This window comes from Humulus lupulus, chromosome 7 (genome assembly GCF_963169125.1).
Source record: "Humulus lupulus chromosome 7, drHumLupu1.1, whole genome shotgun sequence".
NCBI lineage: Eukaryota > Viridiplantae > Streptophyta > Magnoliopsida > Rosales > Cannabaceae > Humulus > Humulus lupulus.
In genome coordinates this window covers 205,613,486-205,639,867 of record NC_084799.1, presented here as the reverse complement: position 1 = coordinate 205,639,867, position 26,382 = coordinate 205,613,486, and the positions used below count along the sequence as shown (strand labels likewise).

General features: G+C 33.9%; 3 protein-coding genes and 1 long non-coding RNA gene across 8 annotated transcripts; 1 reads left to right on the top strand and 3 right to left on the bottom strand.

Moving 5' to 3' along the window:
* Window positions 1–1,726: 1,726 nt before the first annotated feature.
* LOC133789221 (G-type lectin S-receptor-like serine/threonine-protein kinase At4g27290) lies at window positions 1,727–16,020 on the bottom strand. 4 transcript variants are annotated; one of them, XM_062226982.1, is made up of 7 exons: window positions 14,576–16,013; window positions 3,993–4,127; window positions 3,233–3,360; window positions 2,910–3,120; window positions 2,576–2,813; window positions 2,346–2,496; window positions 1,727–2,256 (listed from the first exon to the last, which is right to left on the bottom strand). In XM_062226982.1, the coding sequence occupies exons 1-7, from the start codon at window positions 15,921–15,923 to the stop codon at window positions 1,951–1,953; spliced, it is 2,517 nt and encodes an 838-aa protein (XP_062082966.1). In that variant the 5' UTR covers window positions 15,924–16,013; the 3' UTR covers window positions 1,727–1,950. The 4 variants fall into 4 exon arrangements, with proteins under 4 accessions (XP_062082966.1, XP_062082969.1, XP_062082968.1 ...); XM_062226985.1 differs by lacking the exon at window positions 14,576–16,013 and adding an exon at window positions 4,244–5,708 and having other exon boundaries at window positions 3,993–4,112; XM_062226984.1 differs by lacking the exon at window positions 14,576–16,013 and adding an exon at window positions 4,244–5,705.
* On the top strand, window positions 15,751–16,751 carry LOC133789228 (uncharacterized). The gene is made up of 3 exons (XR_009873516.1): window positions 15,751–15,882; window positions 16,040–16,166; window positions 16,314–16,751. It is a non-coding gene; the product is annotated as an uncharacterized LOC133789228 (long non-coding RNA).
* A 1,806-nt stretch (window positions 16,752–18,557) lies between these two features.
* LOC133792643 (monothiol glutaredoxin-S11-like) lies at window positions 18,558–19,288 on the bottom strand. Its single transcript, XM_062230550.1, has 2 exons — window positions 19,258–19,288; window positions 18,558–18,874 (listed from the first exon to the last, which is right to left on the bottom strand). The coding sequence occupies exons 1-2, from the start codon at window positions 19,286–19,288 to the stop codon at window positions 18,558–18,560; spliced, it is 348 nt and encodes a 115-aa protein (XP_062086534.1).
* Window positions 19,289–20,364: 1,076 nt separating this feature from the next.
* Window positions 20,365–24,227, bottom strand: LOC133789224 (G-type lectin S-receptor-like serine/threonine-protein kinase At4g27290). 2 transcript variants are annotated; one of them, XM_062226988.1, is made up of 7 exons: window positions 22,848–24,227; window positions 22,597–22,716; window positions 21,857–21,978; window positions 21,546–21,756; window positions 21,218–21,455; window positions 20,987–21,137; window positions 20,365–20,880 (listed from the first exon to the last, which is right to left on the bottom strand). In XM_062226988.1, exons 1-7 carry the CDS (start codon window positions 24,193–24,195, stop codon window positions 20,590–20,592), a joined length of 2,481 nt encoding a protein of 826 aa, XP_062082972.1. In that variant the 5' UTR covers window positions 24,196–24,227; the 3' UTR covers window positions 20,365–20,589. The 2 variants fall into 2 exon arrangements, with proteins under 2 accessions (XP_062082972.1, XP_062082971.1); XM_062226987.1 differs by having other exon boundaries at window positions 22,597–22,731; window positions 22,848–24,223.
* Window positions 24,228–26,382: the final 2,155 nt, after the last annotated feature.

Genomic DNA, 26,382 nt, shown 5'->3' with positions numbered 1-26,382 from the left:
ATCAATTAGAATTATCAAAGTTGACCAGGTCAATTTTGGATAGTTTCACAAAGTTGTGTAATTTTGAGAAGAAAAGAGAAATTATGGCAGATTTATTAATTAAGATAAATTGGTATCTAAATTAATAAATAAGTTTAAATCAAGGTTCAAATTATAAATAATTAATTTGATAAAGGATTTAAATAATTATTTAATTAATTAAATTAATAGAAAATAATACAGGCCTTGATTTTAAGTCCAATGGGCTTATAATCAAATGGGAAATTTCATGGGCCTATAGCCCATGATAATTTCGACCTAGGGCTTCAAAATGGCTATTATTTTATTGATTTTTTAATTAAATTAAATGGCCTAATTGAGTCTATAAAAGGAGTGCTTAGAGAGAAGATTTTAAACGACGGCAGATAAGTCATAAGTCAGATTTTCTGATAGTTTTATATTCTCTCTAAACACAAGTCATTTTCTAAGCCACTTTGTTATTTTCTCTTCTTCTCTCTATATCTATCTCATGTGTTGAGAATTGCCCACACTAGTCTAGGTGGTTCTAAGGATACATTGGAAGATCGTGAAGAAAATAGAAGATCGGTTCAGTTTCTTGATAATACTCTGCGACAGAGAGGATACAAGAGTTAGAGAAACTGAAGGAAGGACTCTTAATTCCGCTGCGTATACTGTAAGTATTATATTATTTGTTTATCTTTGAATTCAATTTTAGAAACATGTTTTAGGCTATCTCGTATTAATTTGTTTAATATTAGATATACATGAAAATAAATAAAGATCATGTATAATTTTTTTCTAACACATAGTGCATACCCCACTTCCCTCAAAGCCACTTTCTCTTATGTGCCCCACAACAACCAGAATATTATTTCCTCAAAAGTTCCCAAAATACAGTCCATTCCTCATTCTAGTCAACCCAAGAAACAGAAATTATCACTCTTTCGTCTATTATAGATAATACTAAACCAGCCATAAGGTTCATACAACCAAATAAGTACTCTCTCTCCCTCTCTTTCTATCAGACCAAATTTTCAAAGATTCTCATATTAAGTACTTGCTTTATAGCCTTTTAGGTCTATGGAAATACTTGCTCATTCAATATACATCTATGTTACAGACTTTTTCTTCAAAATTTTACAATATTTATCATGTTTGACTGAAAAAAAAACCCCACATTTTAGTTAAAAATGCTACCTAAATAAGAAAAGTCAGTAGTTTCGATTCCTTGATCTAAAAGACCAATAATTTTGCTGTCATAAGCTATTATTCCAGGTAATTGAATATGTGTTTATAATATCTTTAAATTCAAATTTACTATTAGTCCATCTACATTTGATTGAACACTGATTGGTTGGTAGTTTGAGACATTAGATTTTTAATACAAGCCAGTTAGTCAATCAAATCTTCTCTTGCAAAAACTATATCAAATTTTAGTTTCTCTTTTATCAAGTTATGCATCAGTTTGTAGATTTGTGGTGGAATTTCATATATAAGTTATGCATCATAAGTTTTCATGTAACCAGTGCTTATTTCTTGGTTATTTTAAAGAAATATATATATATTCATGATTTCAGCCGAGGTCCAAATTCATGTTACCATTATATCCTTCTGTACGAGATGTTGTAATACACATCACTTAGAAATTATTTCAACACTTCAAAATAAGACAGTATAATTTGATATTGACAATATGTATAAGAATCTCATCATACTCTTGCCTCACTACAAGGAAATAAGTCTAATAATGGCTTATTATAATCAAGAAAAGGTTCAAGAATCACTTTTATTGTCATGAATAGCACATTCTTTTCTGGCATAGATTCATATATACTACATGTAGATTACTAATACCAATCATCATTGCAGTTTTGAATAAAATAAATAGAAATTGTAATAATTCAAATTCTAAAAATTTACATGATAAACTCCGATTTGTTGTATGAATTATCATCGCGCCTCGACAGCTGTTATGCTTGTATTGCATGATGGTGTCTTAGAAAAGGGGGAATGATATCCCTCCCACAAATCTGTGTTGGTGAAATAGGCTGGTGGTTTGGGTTGAGGCAACACTTTCTCACCGCTCAACATTAGAATAACAGAAGACATATTAGGCCTATCAATAGGTTTTTGTTGCACACACAAGAGACCGATGTGGATGCAACGCAATGCTTCTTCCATGTTGTCGTTTGGATCTCTTAACAAGCACTTATCAATAAACATAAATGCGTTGCCTTCTTTCATCAAAGTCCATGCCTAACAAATATTATAAAAATATAAATAAAAAAGAAAAAGTTAAATACTTACCAATCCAATTAGGTTAAGTATGCTATCCAAATACTTACCAATCCAGTGAGGTTAAGAATGCTATCTTCATCGTACAAGCCTCTACTTTTCTTTCCACTTACGATTTCAAGCATCAATGTGCCAAAACTAAATACGTCAGATTTTGTTGAGAATAAGCCATTAGAAGCATATTCTGGAGCCAAATAACCACTACATTTGCATAACATTATTTATTAGTATACAATAGATTTATGATAAAGAAACTAAAAGGATTTCAAAGATGACTTACTAAGTTCCAACTATTTTGTTTGTGTTTCCTTCTATTTGCTCTCCACCAAAAGATCTAGCCAAGCCAAAGTCTGAAATTTTGGGATTCATGTCCTCATCAAGTAAAATATTACTAGCTTTGAGATCTCGATGTATAATTCTCAATCTAGAATCATGATGAAGATAGAGAAGCCCCTTAGCAATTCCACACACAATCTGGAAGCGCGTAGGCCATTCTAATAGATTGTGTTTCCTTTCATCTACAAATGTTGGCTTCTGCTTCTATTAGAACAAAATTGGCAAATTACATGTATAAAACATCACATGTATTAAAAAAGGGGGAAAAAGAATATTACCAAAAATGAAATAGTCAAGGCTTTTGTTGGACATGTACTCATAAATCAATAGTTTCATTTCCCTATCAATGCAATAACCAAATATCTTTACAAGATTTCGATGTTGAAGCTTAGCAATTAACTTAATTTCATTTTTGAACTCATCGACTCCTTGTCCAGAAGACATTGATAGCCTCTTCACAGCAATTTCTTGACCTCCTTCCAGTGTACCCTAATGTATCACGATGGAAGTAATTATTTACTTATTTCAATATTTAATTACCTATATCTATATCTGGTAGAAAGAATAGAGAATGTTGTGAAGCAGGTAAATGAGAACTTACTTTGTATACAGGTCCAAAACCACCCTCTCCAAGTTTATTATTCTCTGAAAAATAATTAGTGGCAGTATCTATTGTATGTAGGTCAAATAATGGAAGCTCCAAATCATCATTTTGGCTTTCGTTTGTCTCTGAAAAATTACAAAGTGGCCATGAAGATTAAAGCCTCAAAAACAAATGAAAAACAGAACATACAAGATGTAGGACAATCAAACACAGCAAGATACATGGTTTGGTCTAGAAATATGCCATTTTAAATATTTTATACATATCTTGGTGTGTTGTGCTACTAGAAATGTCTCCGAAGTTATTACTTCTAATTAATACTATATTTGGACAGTAAATTAAAACCAGTGTTACAATGTTCAAGAGTTGAATATAACCACCAACAGAAAACATGTAAGAAACGATTATAGGCAAAGCCATTGAGCTGATGTCCCATTCACTCACATATTTTATATATCTGTTAATCGAAATATTTTACCCCGAAATATATTACAAATTTCCTATCCAATCCATAGAAATCATGTCTCATGTCAGATTATTTATATATTCGGAAGAACAATACTTTTGTTATGTATAAAGTGATCTACTCTGTATTTGTGTTCCAACTCAGTATTTTCTTCAAGTTATATTCAGTTTCTTATGCATTTAAATTTTATACCAAGAGGATATTTGTTAGTAATAAAAACATGTTGATTTTTATTCATTTTCTTATGCATAAAAAAATGGAAAAAATGAAGTAAAGGGTAGAGACTATTACCATAAGAGTATATCCTCCTGCGAATGTAAAAGCCAACTAGAAACATGCCACCAACTAATCCGACGATGATAGCTGTAATTATCAATGCTCTCTCCACCTTGACCTTACGATCAGTTCTTGCTTTTTCATGATTAACTTTTGGAGCAGAGAAAAACAAATATTAGAAAATCCATACAAAACATTCTAGTTATAACCAAAACATAATACACTTGAACTTTATATGGATCTAAATTTTTCAAGCTGCAGTTTACCTATTTCAGAAGCCGACATTCGAATATATAGATCTTGTCCTCCCAACTGAAATTCTCTAATGTCAAAAAGATCTCCAAACCAGAGCACACAGCCACTGCCTTTTTGCCTGATATCTAAGTTTGTATAAGCCATACAAGAGCAATTGCTCAAGCATTTAACCCTGCATTCCTCTAGATCCATACTCTTATTCACCCAAGTATATTCAGTATCAGGCACTTTCAAGTTAGAAAATCTAATGAACCCATCTTTCTCCTTATCATGGCAGCTCAAAGGATTGTTCCTCACGCACCCTTCTGACCAGGAATTCTCCTTCCAATTTTCTTGATTTTTAGGCTTAAAACGTTTTAGACATTGGCAAACTGGATTATTTGTTTTGACACATACTGAATTAACTCCACATGTGCCATAAACATCACACTCATCTTTTGGAACGGAGCTATTGGTCTCCCAAATTTTCTTTGATTCTATCCATACCAAGACTTCTGCCACACTTTTTGTTTGGTTGAGGACCCCTCTTGTGATCACTGACGTTTCGTTCATGACCATTTTTGAGATCACTGACTTACCTTTGAGGTCGTAAACATAGTAAACTTCATCATCGTTGTACACAAACCCGTACTCGAAAAGTGCGTTTTCCCTCCTCGCATCAGGATGTCCGCTGAAACTTATGCCATTCCATGACCCAGCTCGAAAAAATTTTGCAGACCCTTTTCGCATAATTAGTTGAGGGTATGTGTGGTGTCGTTCATCAAGCTCCATCCCATACGTGAAATTTCCATCACAGGGGTCATCCCAACTCTTCCATGCTGATAAACGCCTATTGAGACCTCTCCTCAAGTCCCATCCAAATTTCATTCCGGGCAGGACCGTATCAGTAGGATAATCAAAACTTTCCCACAAATAGTTCTCTGTATTTTCATCTTTCTCATCTCTCAAAACCAAGTTACCATTATCCAAGAGCTGAACCAGTGGTTCCTGGGCTTGTTTCGTTGAGTTCGTAGACCAAGCGACCCTCTTATTCTGTCCATAAAGCACAAGATTTCCTGTGTCGTCTATAGTCAATGAGCCAGATGAATCGCTGATCGGTTCACACCTGTTTGCCACCCAAACAACAGTTTGAACTGAGAAGTTCTTATACCAAATTCCCAGATAATGATTCTTTGAACTGCCTGGAGAAAAGAATCCCAGTTCAAAAAGTCCTTCTTCTCTAGATACCAAAGTTGTGTTATCTCTCATAAATTCTGAAGGTCTAATGGTAACAAGCACAGCTAACGTTGTTCTAGATAATGAAAGTCTCAAAACAACAAAGCTCACCAGAAAAAAAAGGAACTCCATTATTTTCAAGCTCATGATGGTTCCAAGGTTACCATTTAATCGAACATTGTAATGGTATAACTTAGGAGACACAGCAACGGAATTAACCCCATTATTTTCAAGTTCATGATATGGAAAAATGCATGTGGTAGTGAACGCTCTTAACCCCACATTTGACTCAATGGTAATGGTGAATAATTAGTTAACTTTTATCAAAATATACACGTAATGTTGATGATGGAATTCGACATGAGGAAAAGTACACAAGTATAATTGAGTACGCAACGTGTCTTGACATTGGTTTAGTCTGTTAAGCCAGTTAGTTTCGGTTTCTTGGTTTTAGTTGAGTCTGTCATTCTGATATGTTCTGATTGGTCCCTTGTGTCTATTTAAGTGTATTTGTTTCATTGTAATAAAAAGTGACATAAGTGAGATCATGGTAATACTATGAAATAGAGAGTGAAACCGAGAGAGAGAACAAAAGTTGTGTTTCTCTGTGTTGTACAGAGAACTGAACTCATTTCCAAGGAGTTCGGGCGAGAGGATTAGACTCTCTGCATTGGAGAGTTGAACCTCTATAAATTTGGTGTTGTTTACTCTTTTGTTTGATTATGTTTTGGTATAGTTTGTTCTTGTGATTTCTGCATTATTGGTTTGTGGTTGTGTGCAGAAAATTTGAGATTGGGGTTGGTGAAAACCAACTATACTATTATATAATGATCATCAAGATATTACAGAGAAATAAATAACAATTGAAGGGAAAAAAAATCAGATGTAACAAACATTCGATATGTCTAATTTGTGCCGTGCTGCTATGGTCGGAGTACATTGCGATATGTAAATTGGGTCTGGTTGTTTCCATTTTGGAGAGGAAGAAGGGTTTCAAGGATGTTGTTTTGACCTCAGTGAATTTCATCGAAAAGAAGAGGACACGTCCCTTGAACATTGTGGAAATTCTTGGACTAATTCTGAGGTTCTTGAATATTATGATTGGAGTGAAAACTTTGTTCCCCACGACTGATTTTTATTATGTTGTAGATGCAATTATGATGAGTTTTGGATACATCCTTGGTTGGGTCGTTTACACGGTTTATGTTCATCATTACAAGATGAAACCCAACAAGTCATATACTCGTATATATTTTCTCAAATTGCATCATGCATTATTCCCAATTGTGTAGCATTAATTCTCTGCATTTCTTCTACACTACGAATCCACAAGAAATAATTTAATGAATGATATAATAAACCATTGCGAAAAGTTGTTTAATGAATGATATAATTTAATTATCCCATATTCTTGAGCAAAAAGTTGTTTAAGATTTTCATTATATCAGATGCTATATCACTATTCTCATCAACGGCCTCTGTGTTATGCAGAAGATGATTTCCTCAAATCCTTACCAACAAAGCTAATAATAGGTCTTTTCACTCTTTTCTTATCTCTTGCAACAATGGCTATAGCTTTTTGTGCTGCCCTTTTAATCATGTTGCACAAAGAGACTGGATTTGTCATCACTCTATTTTTCCTTGCTAGCCTTCCTGTGACATTATTTGGGTGGATGCAGTTTCCTCCTCTGATACAGATTTTGAAATCTACCTATGGGCCAAGCATCTTCAGCCCGAAAGTCCAACGCTGGCTATAGAATTTTTTTTTTGGTTGTAAGGATATATTGGTGTGTTGATGATCATTTATGTATTTATTTGCTTAATTAACTTGGAAAGAAACCTGTTTATATTGAGTGAAACTAATAACAACATATAAATTACCTGTTATATTTTTTGCAATCTCTATCATGAACTTGATTGATTACACCCTCAAGAGTATCAACTTATTTGATCCAAAAGAAAGGTAACAAAAACTCTCTGATCTCTATTATAATCCCTATTAGAATATCTATTGTCATATTCATTACATGATCTCTATCATGTAATGCAAATGAATTACATGAATTATAATCCCATTATTTTCAAGTTCATGTGGTAGTGAACGCTCTTAACCCCACATTTGAATCAATGGTAATGGTGAATATTTAGTTAACTTTTATCAAAATATACACGTAATGTTGATGACGGAATTCGACATGAAGAAAAGTACACAAGTATACATGAGTACGCAATGTGCAGGTTGACCAAATCCACATTCGGGCCAGCTCACACTTAATAACCAAATACATCGAGTAAACATCATAATACTTGTTGGTTCAGCTCACACTTAACTCATGCCACTCTTGTTCTTGCACGTGTCTTGACATTGGTTTAGTCTGTTAAGCCAGTTAGTTTCAGTTTCTTGGTTTTAGTTGAGTCTGTCATTCTGAAATGTTCTGATTGGTCCCTTGTGTCGATTTAAGAGTATTTGTTTCATTGTAATAAAAAGTGTGACATAAGTGAGATCACGGTAATACTAAGAAATAGAGAGTGAAGCCGAGAGAGAGAATAAATTTGGTGTTGTTTACTCTTTTGTTTGATTATGTTTTGGTATAGTTTGTTCTTGTGATTTCTGCACTATTGGTTTGTGGTTGTGTGCAGAAAATTAAGTATTATATAATGATCATCAAGATGTTACAGAGGAATAAATGACAATTGAAGGGAAAAAAAATCAGATGTGACAGACTCATCTAGCTACACAAAGATAAACCAAGCAGCAAAAGCATTGGTTACTGACATATGTTAAAAATTTAAGCTTGCAAACATTATTAATTAATATGGGATAGCTGTATCATAACATTCAGACCACTATTGCTGAAAACTGTGCAAACCATAATTTCTACTCTGACAAAGTAGATTCAAGCTCTCTGTTGTTTTGAAAGGTTGCCCAGTTCGAAAAGACTTTCAGTCCCTGCCTCACTTCCTCAAGGGACCCAAAAGGCCACCTATGAGCATCTAGTGCACCTTTTATGAAGAGCATTACTTTGTTAAGAATCAATCAATTTCTTTAACCGATCTTTGAAGGACTCCTTCAAAATGATCCCATTTTCGGCTAACACTTTCCTAAGTACTCCACTTTTTTTGCATCTCCAGTAGGATAACAAGTCTTGGAAAACAATTACCAAGACTTGTTGAATCACATACTTCTCTAGCTTGAATCCATCTAAGCATGTGAAACACAAACTCCTCCATTTCAAAATTTGACTTGGCTTCTTCTACAAAACGTTTGGATAATGGCAATCCTTCGAGTCCAGTTTAGTTTATGTTATGCAGCAAACATGGACTTCAAATGTTCTCAGAGATCTACAACAACCAAATCACACCTAAACCAAATACCAAACACTGAAGCAAGTAACACACGCAGACAGAAAAATAATGCAGAAATGAGAAGTAAAGAAAACACAGGGGAGTTTATACTGGTTCAGAGCAGTAAAGTCTCCTAAGTCCAGTTTATATATACTGGTTCAGAGCATAAAGGTCTCTCCTAACTCCTAAGTTCATTTTGCTAGTCTTGTTACAGTACACAAGAGAGAAACGGTGGTACAAAGTATACAAACTCTCAGCTAATACACACAGAGGTTTGCATCAGAGGTGTAATGATTAAAACACATCAGAAAATGATTGCCAAACCAATTCTGCAGCCCCACGTGTACCAACTGCAAATTCTAGTTGTCACCTTTTCTCCACTGTTGAGTTGTTTGCTTTGCCATAAATATATATCAGAACATGTGGTCTGAATATGATTATGATCCTCAACAATATTGCTCAAGACAATTGTTTGAACACTGTGAGATATTAACACATATTCTGAAGATTTTTTACTCACTGTTGCTTTCCCATTGGCTGCAATTGCACAAGTTATTTCATAGGCCAAATCTGCATTTGGACTAAAGAAAATGCAGAACCAAATGCAACTCTGGCCAGCATTGCCATAAGTTATGTCTTACTCTTGACCACTTAGTACATATGGTAACTAATGTGAAGGACATCCTTAAATAACAGTTACTCATGTTCTTATTAATGACTCATTATTTGTATATTTATTCCATGTGTAACACCATAGTCCACCAGTCGTTAACTAACTTTTCACATATATATATAATAATTTTTTAATTTTTAAAATGAGTGCTTTAATATTAATTTGGAGTGCAAGTATGACTCCCATTTTCCAATATCCAACTTCATAGTGCATACCCCACTTCCCTCAACAACCAGAATATTATTTCCTCAAAAGTTCCCAAAATACAGTCTCATTCCTCATTCTAGTCAACCCAAGAAACAGAAATTACCACTCTCTCGTCTATTATAGATAATACTAAACCAGCCATAAGGTTCATACGACCAAATAAGTACTCTCTCTCCCTCTCTTTCTATCAGACCAAATTTTCAATGATTCTCATATTAAGTACTTGCTTTATAGCCTTAAAGGTCTATGGAAATACTTGCTCATTCAATATACATCTATGTTACAGACTTTTTCTTCTAATAAAAAACTATGTCAAATTTTAGTTTTTCTTTTATCAAGTTATGCATCAGTTTGTAGATTTGTGGTGGAATTTCATATATAAGTTATGCATCATAAGTTTTCACGTAACCAGTGCTTATTTCTTGGTTATATTAAAGAAATATATATTCATGATTTCAGCTGAGGCCATGCTCTTGAGTTCCAATTTCACATTACCATTATATTCTTCTGTACGAGATGTGATAACTCTACAAAATAGAGTTATTTTACCACTTTTTATGTGTTAATTGTTGCTTAGTTCTTGAGTTTTTAATTGATTTATTAAGTTTTAAAGTAATTTGTAATTTATGGGGTTTATTTTGATTTTATATATTTTTGTGTGTTTTTATAGTTATTTTGTTGTGAAATGTTGTAGTTTAATTTGTGGTAAAAAAATGTTGTATTATTAAGCTTAAGTGTTAAATATAAATTAAGTTATAATTAATATTTTCAAAGAATGAGCTTGATTTATTTTATAGTTGAAAATATTTATTATGATTTATTTTATGTTTATTTTGTAAGGATTTTTATTGTATTTTCGTGTTTGAAAAAAATGATAAAAAGCTGAAAAAAAAGTGAAAGATGTCATTTTTGAAACACCTTCAGCAACGCCCAAGGAAGCCCATCAGCAAGGCCCAACCTCTCCATGCCGCCACCTGTCAAGCTCACCCATCCTTCAGCATATAGCATGCTCACCAAATGCCAACTTCTCAGCATATGAGCCCACATTCAGCACTCCACCAGCCACGTTGACTCCACATGCAACATATGCAGATATGCACATATCACATATGCTCTTCCTTCAGCATATAGCATATAGCATATAGCATCAACGCCTCAACCGAATCCCTCATCAGCCATATACCCCAAGCATCCAGCAACTTCAACCACAGCCCACGGTCAGGCCCAATCCAGTCCCAGCTGCAAAGGCCCATCCCATGCTCAGTTTTCCTCTCCATCAAAGCAGCCCCAAGCCCATTTCGGCCCAGCCTAGACCAAGCACCAAACAACCACCAAAAAGACCCAAAAATCATATTTTCATTCCCAATATTTTTCACTCAAATATCAATTCATTTTTCCCTATTTTTTTTACCTAAATAAACATTCCTAATTTATTTTTTACCCTAGTTTTTCACTAATTTTTTACCCAACCAAACATTTCATCTTTCCAATACTCTTACACTTACTCTATTTATCCTACCACTTCCCAACACAATTAAATTAATCAATTTATTTATTTTAATTTGATTAATTTAATCTCCACATTTTGCCTATAAATAGAGTCTTGTAAGACCATTTTGAGGGCTTTTCTTCTTCATCTTTTCAATATCTTCTACACATATTTTTCTCTCTTCTCTTCACTATTTTCTTTCTACCATTTTCATCTTTTGAAGAGCATGTCAAGTATGTTATTTTGTAATTTTTATTTCAATCTAGTTATGAGCTTCTAATCTTTTTCAAAGGTTATTAAGATGATGATGAAGTAAAATGTAACTAGATAGTATTTTTTTTGGTTGTATGTTGATTTCTCATTTGTACAACATTGTTTATGGATTTTTCTATCAAAGATATGCATTTTTCATCTATTATTGATTGTTAAAGCATATTACACTTAGTTCTTCATTATGCAAATATATGATATTCTTTGATTAAATGTTTTTCATTAAATTGTTCACATCTAATTCTTAAAACATAAGTATCATATTTTTCCTAAACATAATCTCTTTGATTTCTTGTAGTTTCATTAGGTTGTAACACAATTAATGCTTAGAAATTATATCTTTTATAAGTGAAGAAAAATCCTACCTTTTTGAAAGTAACTTTGCATTTTGTGGATTCTAACATCTTAATAATCTTATTTTACATATATCATTTGAAAACCATTTTTCTATTTAATCTTAAATCTTTTTATTACTTGTCTTTTATTGTTCTAAAACAAAATCTCATCAAATATTTGGAACTAGGTTAGAATATTCTTGCTTTGTTTGAAATAGTTTCTTTTGATGTTAGTCAACTCCCATGGGTTCGACCTCGTACTCACATGAACATTATATTCTGAAACGATTCGTGCACTTGCGAGTTTAAATATTAAAACACATCCCGTTTTGGGTCCAACAAGATGTTGTAATACACATCACTTAGAAATTATTTCAACACTTCAAAATAAGACAGTACAATTTGATATTGACAATATGTATAAGTTTCTCATCATACTCTTGCCTCACTACAAGGAAATAAGTCTAATAATGGCTTATTCTCTTCTGGCATAGATTCATATATACTACATATAGATTACTAATACCAATCATCAATGCAGTATTGAACAAAATAAATAGAAATTGTAATAATTCAAATTCTAACAATTTACTTGATAAACTCCGATTTGTTGTATGAATTATCATCGAGCCTCGACAGCTGTTATGCTTGTATTGCATGATGGTGTCATAGAAAAGGGGGAATGATATCCCTCCCACAAATCTGTGTTGGTGAAATAGGCTGGTGGTTTGGGTTGAGGTAACACTTTCTCACCGCTCAACATTAGAATAACAGAAGACATATTAGGCCTATCAATAGGTTTTTGTTGCACACACAAGAGACCAATGTGGATGCAACGCAATGCTTCTTCCATGTTGTCGTATGGATCTCTTAACAAGCACTTATCAATAAACATAAATGCGTTGCCTTCTTTCATCAAAGTCCATGCCTAACAAATATTATAAAAATATAAATAAAATAGAAAAAGCTAAATACTCACCAACCCAATTAGGTTAAGTATGCTATCTAAATACTTACCAATCCAGTGAGATTAAGAATGCTATCTTCATCGTACAGGCCTCTACTTTTCTTTCCACTTACGATTTCAAGCATCAATGTGCCAAAGCTAAATACGTCAGATTTTGTTGAGAATAAGCCATTGGAAGCATATTCTGGAGCCATATAACCACTACATTTGCATAACATTATTTATTAGTATACAATAGATTTATATTAAAGAAACTAAAAGGATTTTAAAGATGACTTACTAAGTTCCAACTATTTTGTTTGTGTTTCCTTCTATTTGGTCTCCACCAAAAGTTCTTGCCAAGCCAAAGTCTGAAATTTTGGGATTCATGTCCTCATCAAGTAAAACATTACTAGCTTTGAGATCTCGATGTATAATTCTCAATCTAGAATCATGATGAAGATAGAGAAGCCCCTTAGCAATTCCACATACAATCTGGAAGCGCGTAGGCCATTCTAATAGATTGCGTTTCCTTTCATCTACAAATGTTGGCTTCTACTTCTATTAGAACAAAATTGGCAAATTACATGTATAAAACATCACATGTATTAAAAAATGGGGTAAAAGAATATTACCAAAAATGAAATAGTCAAGACTTTTGTTGGACATGTACTCATAAATCAATAGTTTCATTTCCCTATAAATGCAATAACCAAATATCTTAACAAGATTTCGATGTTGAAGCTTAGCAATTAACTTAATTTCATTTTTGAACTCATCGACTCCTTGTCCAGAAGACATTGATAGCCTCTTCACAGCAATTTCTTGACCTCCTTCCAGTGTACCCTAATGTATCACGATGGAAGTAATTATTTACTTATTTCAATATTTAATTACCTATATCTATATCTGGTAGAAAGAATAGAGAATGTTGTGAAGCAGGTAAATGAGAATTTACTTTGTATACAGGTCCAAAACCACCCTCTCCAAGTTTATTATTCTCTGAAAAATAATTAGTGGCAGTATCTATTGTATGTAGGTCAAATAATGGAAGCTCCAAGTCATCATTTTGGCTTTCGTTTGTCTCTGAAAAATTACAAAGTGTCCATGAAGATTAAAGCCTCAAAAACAAAAGAAAAACAGAACATACAAGATGTAGAAATATGCCTAACTCCATGTCTTGTTTTTTTTTCTAGAAATATGCCATTTTAATTTTTTTTTTACATGTCTTGGTGTGCTGTGCTACTAGAAATGCCTCCAAAGTTATTACTTCTAATTAATACTGTAGTTGGAAAGGAAATTATATTAAAAAAATAAAAAGTGTCAAAAGGTATGTTCATTCATAATCACACTTGGTTAGATTAATCATTAATTAGAAATCATGTCTCACGGCAGATTATGTATATATTCGCAAGAACAATGCTTTTGTTCTGTATAAAGTGATCTACTCGGTATTTGTGTTCCAACTGAGTATTTTCTTCAAGTTCTATTCAGTTTCTTATGCATTTAAATTTTATACCAAGAGGACATTTGTTAGTAATAAAAACATGTTATTTCTATTCAGTTTCTTATGCTTAAAAAAAATGGAAAGAATGAAGTAAAGGGTAGAGATTGTTACCATAAGAGTATCTCCTCCTGCGAATGTAAAAGCCAACTATAAACATGCCACCAACTAATCCGACGATGAGAGCTGTAATTATCAATGTTCTCTCCACTTTGACCTTACGATCAGATCTTGCTTTTTCATGATTAACTTTTGGAGCAGAGAAAATCAAATATTAAAAAATCTATGCAGAACCTACTAGTTATAACCAAAACAGAATACGCTTTATATGGATATAAATTTTTCAAGCTGAAGTTTACCTATTTCAGAAGCCAACATTCGAATATATATATCTTGTCCTCCCAACTGATATTCTCTTATGTCAAAAAGATCTCCAAACCAGAGCACGCAACCACTGCCTTTTTCCCTGATATCTAAGTTTGTATAAGCCATACAAGAGCAATTGCTCAAGCATTTAACCCTGCATTCCTCTAGATCCATACTCTTATTCACCCAAGTATATTCAGTATCAGGCACTTTCAAGTTAGAAAATCTAATGAACCCATCTTTCTCCTTATCATGGCAGTTCAAAGGATTGTTCCTCACACACCCTTCTGACCAGGACCTCTCCTTCCAATTTTCTTGATTCTTAGGTTTAAAACTTTTTAGGCATTGGCAAACTGGATTATTTGTTATGACACATACTGAATTAGCTCCACATATGCCATAGACATCACACTCATCTTTTGGAACTGAGCTATTGGTCTCCCAAATTTTCTTTGATTCTATCCATACCAAGACTTCTCCCACCCTTTTTGTTTGGTTGAGGACCCCTCTTGTGATCACTGACGTTTCGTTCATGACCATTTTTGAGATCACTGACTTACCTTTGAGGTCGTAAACATAGTAAACTTCATCATCGTTGTACACAAACCCGTAGTCGAAAATGGTGTTTTCCCTCTTCACTTCAGGATATCCGCTGAAACGTATGCCATTCCATGACCCAATTCGATAGAATTTTGCAGACCCTTTACGGATAATTAGTTGAGGGTATGTGTGGTGTCGTTCATCAAGCTCAATCCCATAAGTCAAATCTCCATCACAGGGGTCATCCCAACTCTTCCATGCTGATAAACGCCTATTGAGACCTCTCCTTAAGTCCCATCCAAATTTCGATCCAGGCAGGTTCATATCAGTAGGATAATCAAAACTTTCCCACAAATAGTTCTCTGTATTCTCATCTTTCTCATCTCTCAAAACCAAGTTACCATTATCCAAGAGCTGAACCAGTGGTTCCCGGGCTTGTTTCGTTGAGTTCGTAGACCAAACGACCATCTTATTCTGTCCATAAAGCACAAGATTTCCTGTGTCGTCTATAGTCAATGAGCCAGATGAATCGTTGATCGGTTCACACCTGTTTGCAACCCAAACAACAGTTTGAACTGAGATGTTCTTATACCAAATTCCCAGATAATGATTCTTTGAACTGCCTGGAGAAAAGAATCCCAGTTCAAAAAGTCCTTCTGTAGATACCAAAGTTGTGTTATCTCTCATAAATTCTGAAGGTCTAATGGTAGCAAGCGAAGCTAACGTTGTTCTACATAGAGAAAGTCTCAAAACAACAAAGGTAACCATAAAAGAAAGGAACTCCATTATTTTCAAGCTCATGATGGTGCCAACGTTACCATTTAATCCAACATTGTAATGATATAACTTAGGAGACACAGCAACGGAATTAACCCTATTATTTTTAAGTAAATGATAATATTGGGGGTACTTTTCAGGCATCTTCCTGGAAAATCACAGTCAGACTCAGGCATGGAAAAATGCATGTGGTAGTGAACGCTCTTAACCCCACATTTGACTCAATGGTAATGGCAGAGACCTAATGGTATTGGGGCTAGTTTCCAGGTAACTTGGTTGTGGAAAATTTCTAGTCACTTTGTTGAAAAATACATGGACCGGTTTGACTTGTTGGACATTTGATGATGGAAATATATATATATTTATATTATATGCTTAACTATATTATAACATTGTAATACTATATATGTGCAGTTGGTCACACTGTTGGAGTGGCACACTGCTTTCTGTTCCAAGATCGTCTTTACAGCTTCAATGGCACTAACAAGCCTGACCCAACAATGGACCCAATGTTGGTGAAAGAGTTGAAGCCAAAGTGTTGATGCAGAAAACATCATAATACTTGTTGGTTCAGCTCACACTTAACTCATGCCACTCTTGTTCTTGCACGTGTCTTGACATTGGTTTAGTCTGTTAAGCCAGTTAGTTTCAGTTTCTTGGTTTTAGTTGAGTCTGTCATTCTGTTGTGTTCTGATTGGTCCCATGTGTCTATTTAAGTGTATCTGTTTCATTGTAATAAAAAGTGTGACATAAGTGAGATCATTGTAATACTAAGAAATAGACTCTCTGCATTGGAGAGTTGAACCTCTATTTGGTGTTGTTTACTCTTTTGTTTGATTATGTTTTGGTATAGTTTGTTCTTGTGATTTCTGCATTATTGGTTTGTGGTTGTGTGCAGAAAATTTGAGATTGGGGTTGGTGAAAACCAACTATACTATTATATAATGATCATCAAGATATTACAGAGAAATAAATAACAATTGAAGGGAAAAAAAATCAGATGTAACAAACTCATCTAGCTACACAAAGATAAACCAAGCAGCAAAAGAATTGGTTACTGACATATGTTAAAAATTTAAGCTTGCAAACATTATTAATTAATAATGCAGCAATGAGAAGTAAAGAAAAGTTGCACTCAAGCCTGTAGATCCATTTTCTGTTGCATAGTCTTTCACATTTTGCCAACTTAGATGGATCTGCACCCTCTACTATATCCACAGTTTTACCATCCAAGCAAAACAGAACATTTGTATTACAGTGAGAAAAAAGCAAGCATTTACTTAACTGCTAAAGCCATAAAAGGAAAAATGGTTACCAAGAAAAACTATTCCCAATTCAAATTACTTGTTTTGTTTACTTATATGGCTAAATTTTTTATACCATAAATTTTGAGGAGTTCCATATAGTAATTTGAGTCCATTACAATGATGACTTAGTTATATATGATACTAATAAAGTAGGCATAATGACCAAATATTCTTAAAACCAATGATCAGAAAGTGACAACTACAAAAAAGATCTGAAGTTTAATTCATTTTTTAAGGGTCATGTGGTGGTCTTCATCCCCTCCCAAGTTCCCAACTCTTCCAAAGATGATCAGAAATTATCTCATATTCCCTTTCTTTAAAAAACAGAAGATGACCTTAAGACTATTTTTCACTCACTACATACTAAACCAACAAAACCTTGATAATATCACTGTGAACAAAAGTCAGACTAGCAGAGCAGGCTGTCGCAAGAGCTAGGCTACTAAGAGCCGTTGCCTAAGACTACATAATACATATAGAAATGATATCATACATTCATAATTTATCATAAATAAGTGTGTTACAAATCGGAGTGTAAATAAAGAAAAGAAAAAGACAGATAAAAATGATGATCTTTCTTATTGATTCAATGAAAATATTACAAAGCATAGTATTTAAAGCTACTGAAAAGTAACAAGTAACTAACATTGATAGCAGAACTAAATACTTGTGGCCAGTACACATCACATGCTCGACCATTGATGCATACAACATCATAGTGCTGTTATGTAAAATAAATGATCATGAAGAAGTTGCAGAGAAATAAAGGATGATTCAAGGTGTGAGAGCTTTGCTTGATATCTGAATTGAACACAATACACACGCAGCAAAGGAACAAGAAATATAATGACAGAAAGAAAGTGAACAGAAACAAATTGCACCAATATACTTGGTTCAGAGATTCCAATGAGGAACTCCTAAATCCAAGGCAGGGATCTTTTCTTCCCTAGTCGAATCCACTATGAAGAAGAGAGATTTACAGCACTATCATTCACCGGCTACAGATCTTACAAGCCATTCACCAGGCCAAACCCCAAAGCTCACAGTCACTCTTGTTTTCTTTCTCCACGAGAACAGAGTAGTCAAAACAGAACTTTAGCACACTAAACTCTCTCAACTCTCTACTCTAAACTAATCTATGCCTTTTATAGATATAAGGCTTACAAAGACCTATAGAAAACCTAACTAACTAATCTTGACTTAACAGAATAAACAACTACTTGGTCTGCAGCCCAAGATAATGGTTTTAACTAACAGTCAAGAAATGCAAGTCACGCATTAACACAAGGGAAGAAAAAATCATCTAGCTACGAGAGTTGTCATGCCAGAATACTATTCTAACAAAGTAGATTTAAGCCATGTTTTTAAGCTCCAAAACTATATCACAAACATCTATGAGTGCACCTTTGTAATAAAGCTGAGATAAGGTTGTCCAGTTTGTAAAGACTTTGATCAGTCCTTGCCTCACTTCCTCCTCATTTGAAATATCGAAAGGCCCCAAAAGGCTGAAACCACATGAAGGAGCATCTGGTGTACCTTCCATGAAGAGCATTGCTGGTGAATAAGCAACCACTTTCTTTAACCCATCATTCAAGAGACGCCTGGATGATCTGGTTGATAGGAATAGCCATGCATGATTAGTATCATTGCAGCCACTAAATGGGACAACTTCATTCAAGAAGATAGGGAAAAACGTTTGTCACTGATAAATGTGTTATTGTATAATTTATGTAGTTATAGAACAAGTTCACACGACTTGAAGACATGAAGAATCACTATTTGTAAGCAAAATGGACTCCAAACTTCAATTGTTTTAGAGATATACGAACATAGAGAGGCAAACTGTTTTTTTTTAAAAAAAAAAAGAAAAGTATGTCTTTGTGATCTTTTCATTGAAATCTTAGAATATTATTAATTTCATCTTTTATGATTCATTTTGGTACATGTATTTGTTTTTTGGTATCTTATTCTTGGGTGTTCTGTTCTTTCCTTTGCTTTCCATGGCTGATCCAAGATCAACACCTCATTAGGCCCAAATCAAAAGCCAAGACCAAACTCAATCTTTGATTTTGAGTATGCCATTGTTGGATTACTTAGCAGCTACTCTTTGCTCTTTGAAGTCCCTAGAGGTCACTAAGCTAAAGTCCAAGTTGCTCTTATTTACTTGGAGAGCAAGTTCATCTAGCACTTGGTAGTTTTATTGTATAAAACAAATGGTATTAACTGAACTCAAAGAGAAAGCAAAAAAAAAAAAAGCAAAGAGATGAAGAGAGAAAGAGAGGAGCTAAGTATATTACAAAAGAAGAGCAAATGCTCACTTGCAAGAAAAATAATCAGCCAAGCCTTATAAAAGACAAAAGATAATAAAATAACATAAAAGACTAAAATAACCTTAAGATAATAACTCTAACATTAGCTATACTTTTCTTTGATAAGAAATAATTTTTCTTTTCAATTTTTCATGTTTTGTCGTGTTCAACAATTAATATCAAAATCATCATGATATCGGAGTTGGGGCCGTGTAATTAGGAGTTACTTAGTGTCATGAGTAGCTCATAACTCTGCAAGCTAGTTGGCACATTCGAAACTTAGCCAACACAATGGTGACCTTCATGTTGTCAGAAGTATCAAGATCAAATAGGCAAGGTTAAGATCTTGGGGAGATTGTTAGTGGCAATGAAGTTCCTCCACTTTAAAAAAGTGAAAAGTCAAATTTGGTAAGGTTATGTTTGTGATCAAAGACCACAATAGAAGAATAAATGCTTGAACACTACTTAATAAGGGTAGAAATACCTAAGGAAGCTTGGGACACCTTCAAAGCATTATTCTCAAAGAAAAATGATACAAAATTACTACTCTCGAAAATGAGTTGTTGTTATCTATTACTCAGCCATATCTTCAACATTGTAAATATGATTTTTTTAATTGATTTCATCTTTTATTTATATATATATATATATATATATATTGGGATTAGAAACACCTTAAAATGAACCTTTAATTTTAAAAAATATTTGGGCAAAACAGAGAAAAAATTGCCCAATTCTGACTTCTATTCTACTCCAACCAAACCTTAGGCAAGCACGCTCAAAAGTTTCAAATTCACTTCAAATGCAAGCCAAACCTTAAAATTGACAGTAAAATTAAAATAATAAAAATGAAAAAAAAAATTGGTATGCTTTAAAAGAGAAGTGAGAGAGAGAGAGAGGAGAAATACCCATTTAAGATGTAAATCCTCTGGGTTAAACCTCATTGACAAAGTTCTATTCATATGCAACCCACCAATAATCATTACAATTTTGAATGAAATTATTAAACAAAACTTGTAATGATTCAAAGCTCTCAAAATTTACATGGAAAACTTTGATTTGTTGTATGACTTTTCATCGCGGTTCAACATCTGTAATGCATGTATTGCATGATAGGGAATGATCTCCTTTCCACAAATCTGTGTCAGCAAAATAGGCTGGTGGTTTGGGCTGAGGCAATACTCTCTCGCCACTCAACATTAGAATAACAGAAGACATGTTCGGCCTATCAATAGAATTTTGTTGCACGCACAAGAGACCGATGTGGATGCAGCGCAATGCTTCTTCCATGTTGTTGTATGGATCTTCTAACAAGCACTTGTCAACAAGCTTAAATGCATTGCCTTCCTTCATCAAAGTCCAGGCCTTGCAAATATAATCAAAACAAAATAGAAAGAAGCAACTCTTAATGTGACAAATTTATCCAACTTATTATCAGATTTCAAATGATTTTTTTCGTATGTAAGCTTACCAATCCAATGAGGTTGAGACTGCTATTTTCATCGTAGAAGCCTCTACCTTTCTTTCCACTTACTATCTCTATCATCAATATGCCAAAGCTAAATACATCAGACTTTATTGAGAATAATCCATTGAAAGCATATTCTGGCGCCATATAACCACTGTATTTGGATAACATTATTAATTAGTATACAAATGATTATATTGAAGTTACTAAAAGAGGTTTTTTAAAATAACTTACTAGGTTCCTACTACTTTGTTTGTGTTTCCTTCTATTTGGTCTCCACCAAAAGTTCTAGCCAAGCCAAAGTCTGAAATTTTGGGGATCATCGCCTCATCAAGTAACACATTACTAGCTTTGAGATCTCGATGTATAATTCTCAATCTGGAATCGTGATGTAGATAGAGAATCCCCTTAGCAATTCCACATATAATTTCGAAGCGCTTAGGCCATAGTATTAGTCTGCTTTGCCTTTCATCTGCAAATGTTGACTTGTACTTTAAGAAAAAAATTTGCAAATCATATATATAGAACATCACATGTATTAATTAAAAGAAAAGAGTCTTACCAAAAATGAAATAGTCAAGGCTTTTGTTGGGCATGTACTCATAAATCAATAGTTTATCTTCTCTATGAATGCAATAACCAAATATTTTTACCAAATTCCGATGTTGAAGTTTAGCAATTAGCTTAATTTCATTTTTGAACTCATCAACTCCTTGTCCAGAACACATTGATAGCCTCTTCACAGCAATTTCTTGCCCTTCTTCCAGCGAACCCTAATGTATAACAATGAAAAGAAAAAGAAAAATCCCATTACTGTTTTTTTTTGTTCAGAGAGAAAATGATCTGAAGCAGGTAAATGATAGAGAACCTTACTTTGTATACAGGTCCAAAACCACCCTCTCCAAGCTTATTGTTTTCTGAGAAATTATTAGTGGCAGTACTAATAGTATGCATATCGAACAATGGAAGCTCCAAGTCTTCATCTTGGGTTTTGTCTGTGTAGATTAAAGCCTCAATACAAATGCAAAGCAGAACAAATAAAATTTCGAAAGATAATCAAACACAGCAATATACTTGGTTCAGGAAACTAGACAACCTACATCGAAGGATGAGATCCCCAAATCAAATCCACCAATGAGGTCACTTAAAAATCAATCCCAGGACAAAATACAAACAATCTTACTTCGCTTAAAACCCCAGAAAATACAATGAGAAAACTCTTCCAAAGCCTCTCTATACAATCTTGTAGAACTAGTGGCACAACTTCAACAGTAGTGGCTGTACTAATTATTAAATTTCTGTCTGTTTTTCCAATCTATAATTTGCAAATTTCCTATCCAATCCACTCATATCGTGTGTCAAGACAGGTTATTATAGTACAATGCTTTTGTTGTGTTCAAAATGTTGGCTTAAGTATAGAATGATCTACTCTACATGTGTCTTCAAACTCAAGTTCTATTCAGTTTCTTATGTATTTAAATTTTATACCAAGAGGGTTGATTAAAACTCAATGACATTGTTAGTAATAAAAACTCGTGATTTCTTTAAAAATTTGTACTTGGTCAAAAAGTTTCCACCGCTAATGCATAAAAGAAAATGGTAGAGACTGTTACCATAAGAGTATCTCCTCCTGCGAATGTAAAAGCCAACTAGAAACATGCCACCAACTAATCCGACTATGATAGCTGTAATTATCAATGCTCTCTCCACCTTGACCTTACGATCAGTTCTTACTTTTTCATGATTAACTTTTGGAGCAGAGAAAAGAAAATATTAGAAAATCCATACAAAACATACTAGTTATAACCAAAACATAATACACTTGAACTTTATATGGATCTAAATTTTTCAAGCTGCAGTTTACCTATTTCAGAAGCCGACATTCGAATATATAGATCTTGTCCTCCCAACTGAAATTCTCTAATGTCAAAAAGATCTCCAAACCAGAGCACGCAGCCACTGCCTTTTTCCCTGATATCTAAGTTTGTATAAGCCATACAAGAGCAATTGCTCAAGCATTTAACCCTGCATTCCTCTAGATCCATACTCTTATTCACCCAAGTATATTCAGTATCAGGCACTTTCAAGTTAGAAAATCTAATGAACCCATCTTTCTCCTTATCATGGCAGCTCAAAGGATTGTTCCTCACACACCCTTCTGACCAGGACATCTCCTTCCAATTTTCTTGATTGTGAGGCTTAAAACGTTTTAGACATTGGCAAACTGGATTATTTGTTGTGACACATACTGAATTAGCTCCACATATGCCATAAACATCACACTCATCTTTTGGAACTGAGCTATTGGTCTCCCAAATTTTCTTTGATTCTATCCATACCAAGAGCTGTAAAACACTTCTTGTTTGGTTCATGACCACTCTTGAGATCACTGACTTTTCGTTCTTGACCAGTTTTGAGATCACTGACTTACCTTTGAGGTCGTAAACATAGTAAACTTCATCATCGTTGTACACAAACCCGTAATCGAAAAGTGAGTCTGCCCTCCTCGCATTAGGATGTCCACTGAAACTTACGCCATTCCATGACCCAACTCGACAAAATTTTGCAGACCCTTTACGGATAATTAGTTGAGGGTATGTGTGGTGTTGTTCATCAAGCTCAATCCCATAAGTCAAATCTCCATCACAGGGGTCATCCCAACTCTTCCATGCTGATAAACGCCTTTCGAGGCCTCTCCTCAAGTCCCATCCAAATTTCGATCCAGGCAGGTTCGTATCAGTAAGATAATCAAAGCTTTCCCACAAATAGTTTTCTGTATTCTCATCTTTCTCATCTCTCAAAACCAAGTTACCATTATCCAAGAGCTGAACCAGTGGTTCCCGGGCTTGTTTTGTTGAATTCGTAGACCAAACGACCCTCTTATTCTGTCCATAAAGCACAAGATTTCCTGTGTCGTCTATAGTCAATGAGCCAGATGAATCGCTGATCGGTTCACACCTGTTTGCCACCCAAACAACAGTTTGAACTGAGATGTTCTTATACCAAATTCCCAGATAATGATTCTTTGAACTCCCTGGAGAAAAGAATCCCAGTTCAAAAAGTCCTTCTGTAGATACCAAAGTTGTGTTATCTCTCATAAATTCTGAAGGTCTAATGGTAGCAAGCGAAGCTAACGTTGTTCTAGATAGAGAAAGTCTCAAAACAACAAAGGCAACCATAAAAGAAAGGAACTCCATTATTTTCAAGCTCATGATAATATGGGGGGTACTTTTCAGGAATCTTCTTGTAAAATCATAGTCAGACTCAGGCATGGAAAAATGTAAGTGGTAGTGAACGCTCTTAACCCCACATTTGACTCAATGGTAATGGTGAATATTTAGTTAATTTTATCAAAATATACACCTACTGTTATACTGTTGATGATGGAATTCGACATGAAGAAAAGTACACAAGTGTAATTGAGTACGCAATGTGCAGGTTGACCAAATCCACATTCGGGCCAGCCTTGTTGAATAACCAAATACATTAAGGAAACAAAGAAGCCAAATAGACAGACCATTGATGCAGAAAACATCATAAAACTTGTTGACATTGGTTTAGTCTGTTAAGCCAGTTAGTTTCGGTTTCTTGGTTTTAGTTGAGTCTGTCATTCTGTTATGTTCTGATTGGTCCCTTGTGTCTATTTAAGTGTATTTGTTTCATTGTAATAAAAAGTGTGACATAAGTGAGATCATGGTAATACTAAAAATGAGATCATGCTGACTTCAGGATTGATAGTGCAAGAACTGAACTCATTTTCAAGGAGTTCGGGCGAGAGGATTAGACTCTCTGCATTGGAGAGTTGAACCTCTTTAAATTTGGTGTTGTTTACTCTTTTGTTTGATTATGTTTTGGTATAGTTTGTTCTTGTGATTTCTGCATTATTGGTTTGTGGTTGTGTGCAGAAAATTTGAGATTGGGGTTGGTGAAAACCAACTATACTATTATATAATGATCATCAAGATATTACAGAGAAATAAATAACAATTGAAGTAAAAAAAAATCAGATGTAACAAACTCATCTAGCTACACAAAGATAAACCAAGCAGCAAAAGAATTGGTTACAGACATATGTTAAAAATTTAAGCTTGCAAACATTATTAATTAATATCATAACATTCAGACCACAATTGCTGAAAACTGTGCAAACCAAAATTAACACTTTCCTAAGTACTCCACTTTTTTTGCATCTCCTGTAGGATAACAAGTGTTGGAAAACAATTACCAAGACTTGTTGAATCACATACTTCTCTAGCTTGAATCCATCTAAGCATGTGAAAACACAGGGGAGTTTATACTGGTTCAGAGCAGTAAAGTCTCCTAAGTCCAGTTTGGTGGCCTTTCCATCTCAATATATATATTATAATTTTTGAAATATAAATAAATGAATGAATGAATAAATAAATAAATTATTATTAATTATAAATTTTAATTTAATTTTTATAAATAAGAAAATATTTTTATTTAATAGTATTTGTAATTGAAAATAAAAACTTATAAAACCATTTAGAGTATGTTTTTAATAATTTTTTTAAATAACATGATATATATATAGGCGCCAACTAATTATAATTATAAATATATATATATATATAGGCGCCAACTAACTTTCCCGCCTGGAATCAATTTTTTTTTTGCCATTTTTTAAATACAAACTCCTAAAATAAAACCCTGACCGCCACTAGCTCTGTCAATTTTCTCCTTCAGCGCCGCGCCTCCTCTCTCTCTCTAACTCCCTCAATGCAAACTTCCACTCAACCTCTCCCTTAGATCTCACTCTCTCCTCCAGGTAAGTAAGATATCCTGTCTTTTTTTCTTCTTATTATTAATTTTGGTTTCGATTTTGGTTCTATAGTTTGATGGTCTTTATCTGAAATTGAATTTCAACGTTTTGCATTATCAAGATTTGGGGGTCAAATAGAGTTGCATTAGACACAGGCTGGACTTGGATAAAAGGGTATATATTATGTTGTGCATCCTTGTGCAGAAACACTTTTTTAATTTTGTTATGCTTTGTTAAATATAATTATTGAATTTTGGTATTGTTGAGTTTATGTCTGTTCGTTTATGTTGGGTTCTTCATCTTATTTATATGCCCACTTGAACTAGAAATCTGGTTCATGATTGGTTATCAATGTGCTCATTACCTTTTTCATTGGAATTATCCTCTTCAATTCCTGGGTTGTGATTCTGTAAATACCAATTACCAAAGATGTTCATTCTACAATCTATGAATTTGCAGGGACGTGCTTGGATTGGTATAGCTTCAAAAACTCGATCTTCTGTTTGAAAAGTAGGTGATAAACGTCCATGTATTCTCTATCTCAGCATCTCTTTCTTCGGTTGAATCATTGCTATGCTCTTGCTTATTCTATTCTGCGTACGCTATTGGTCATAGG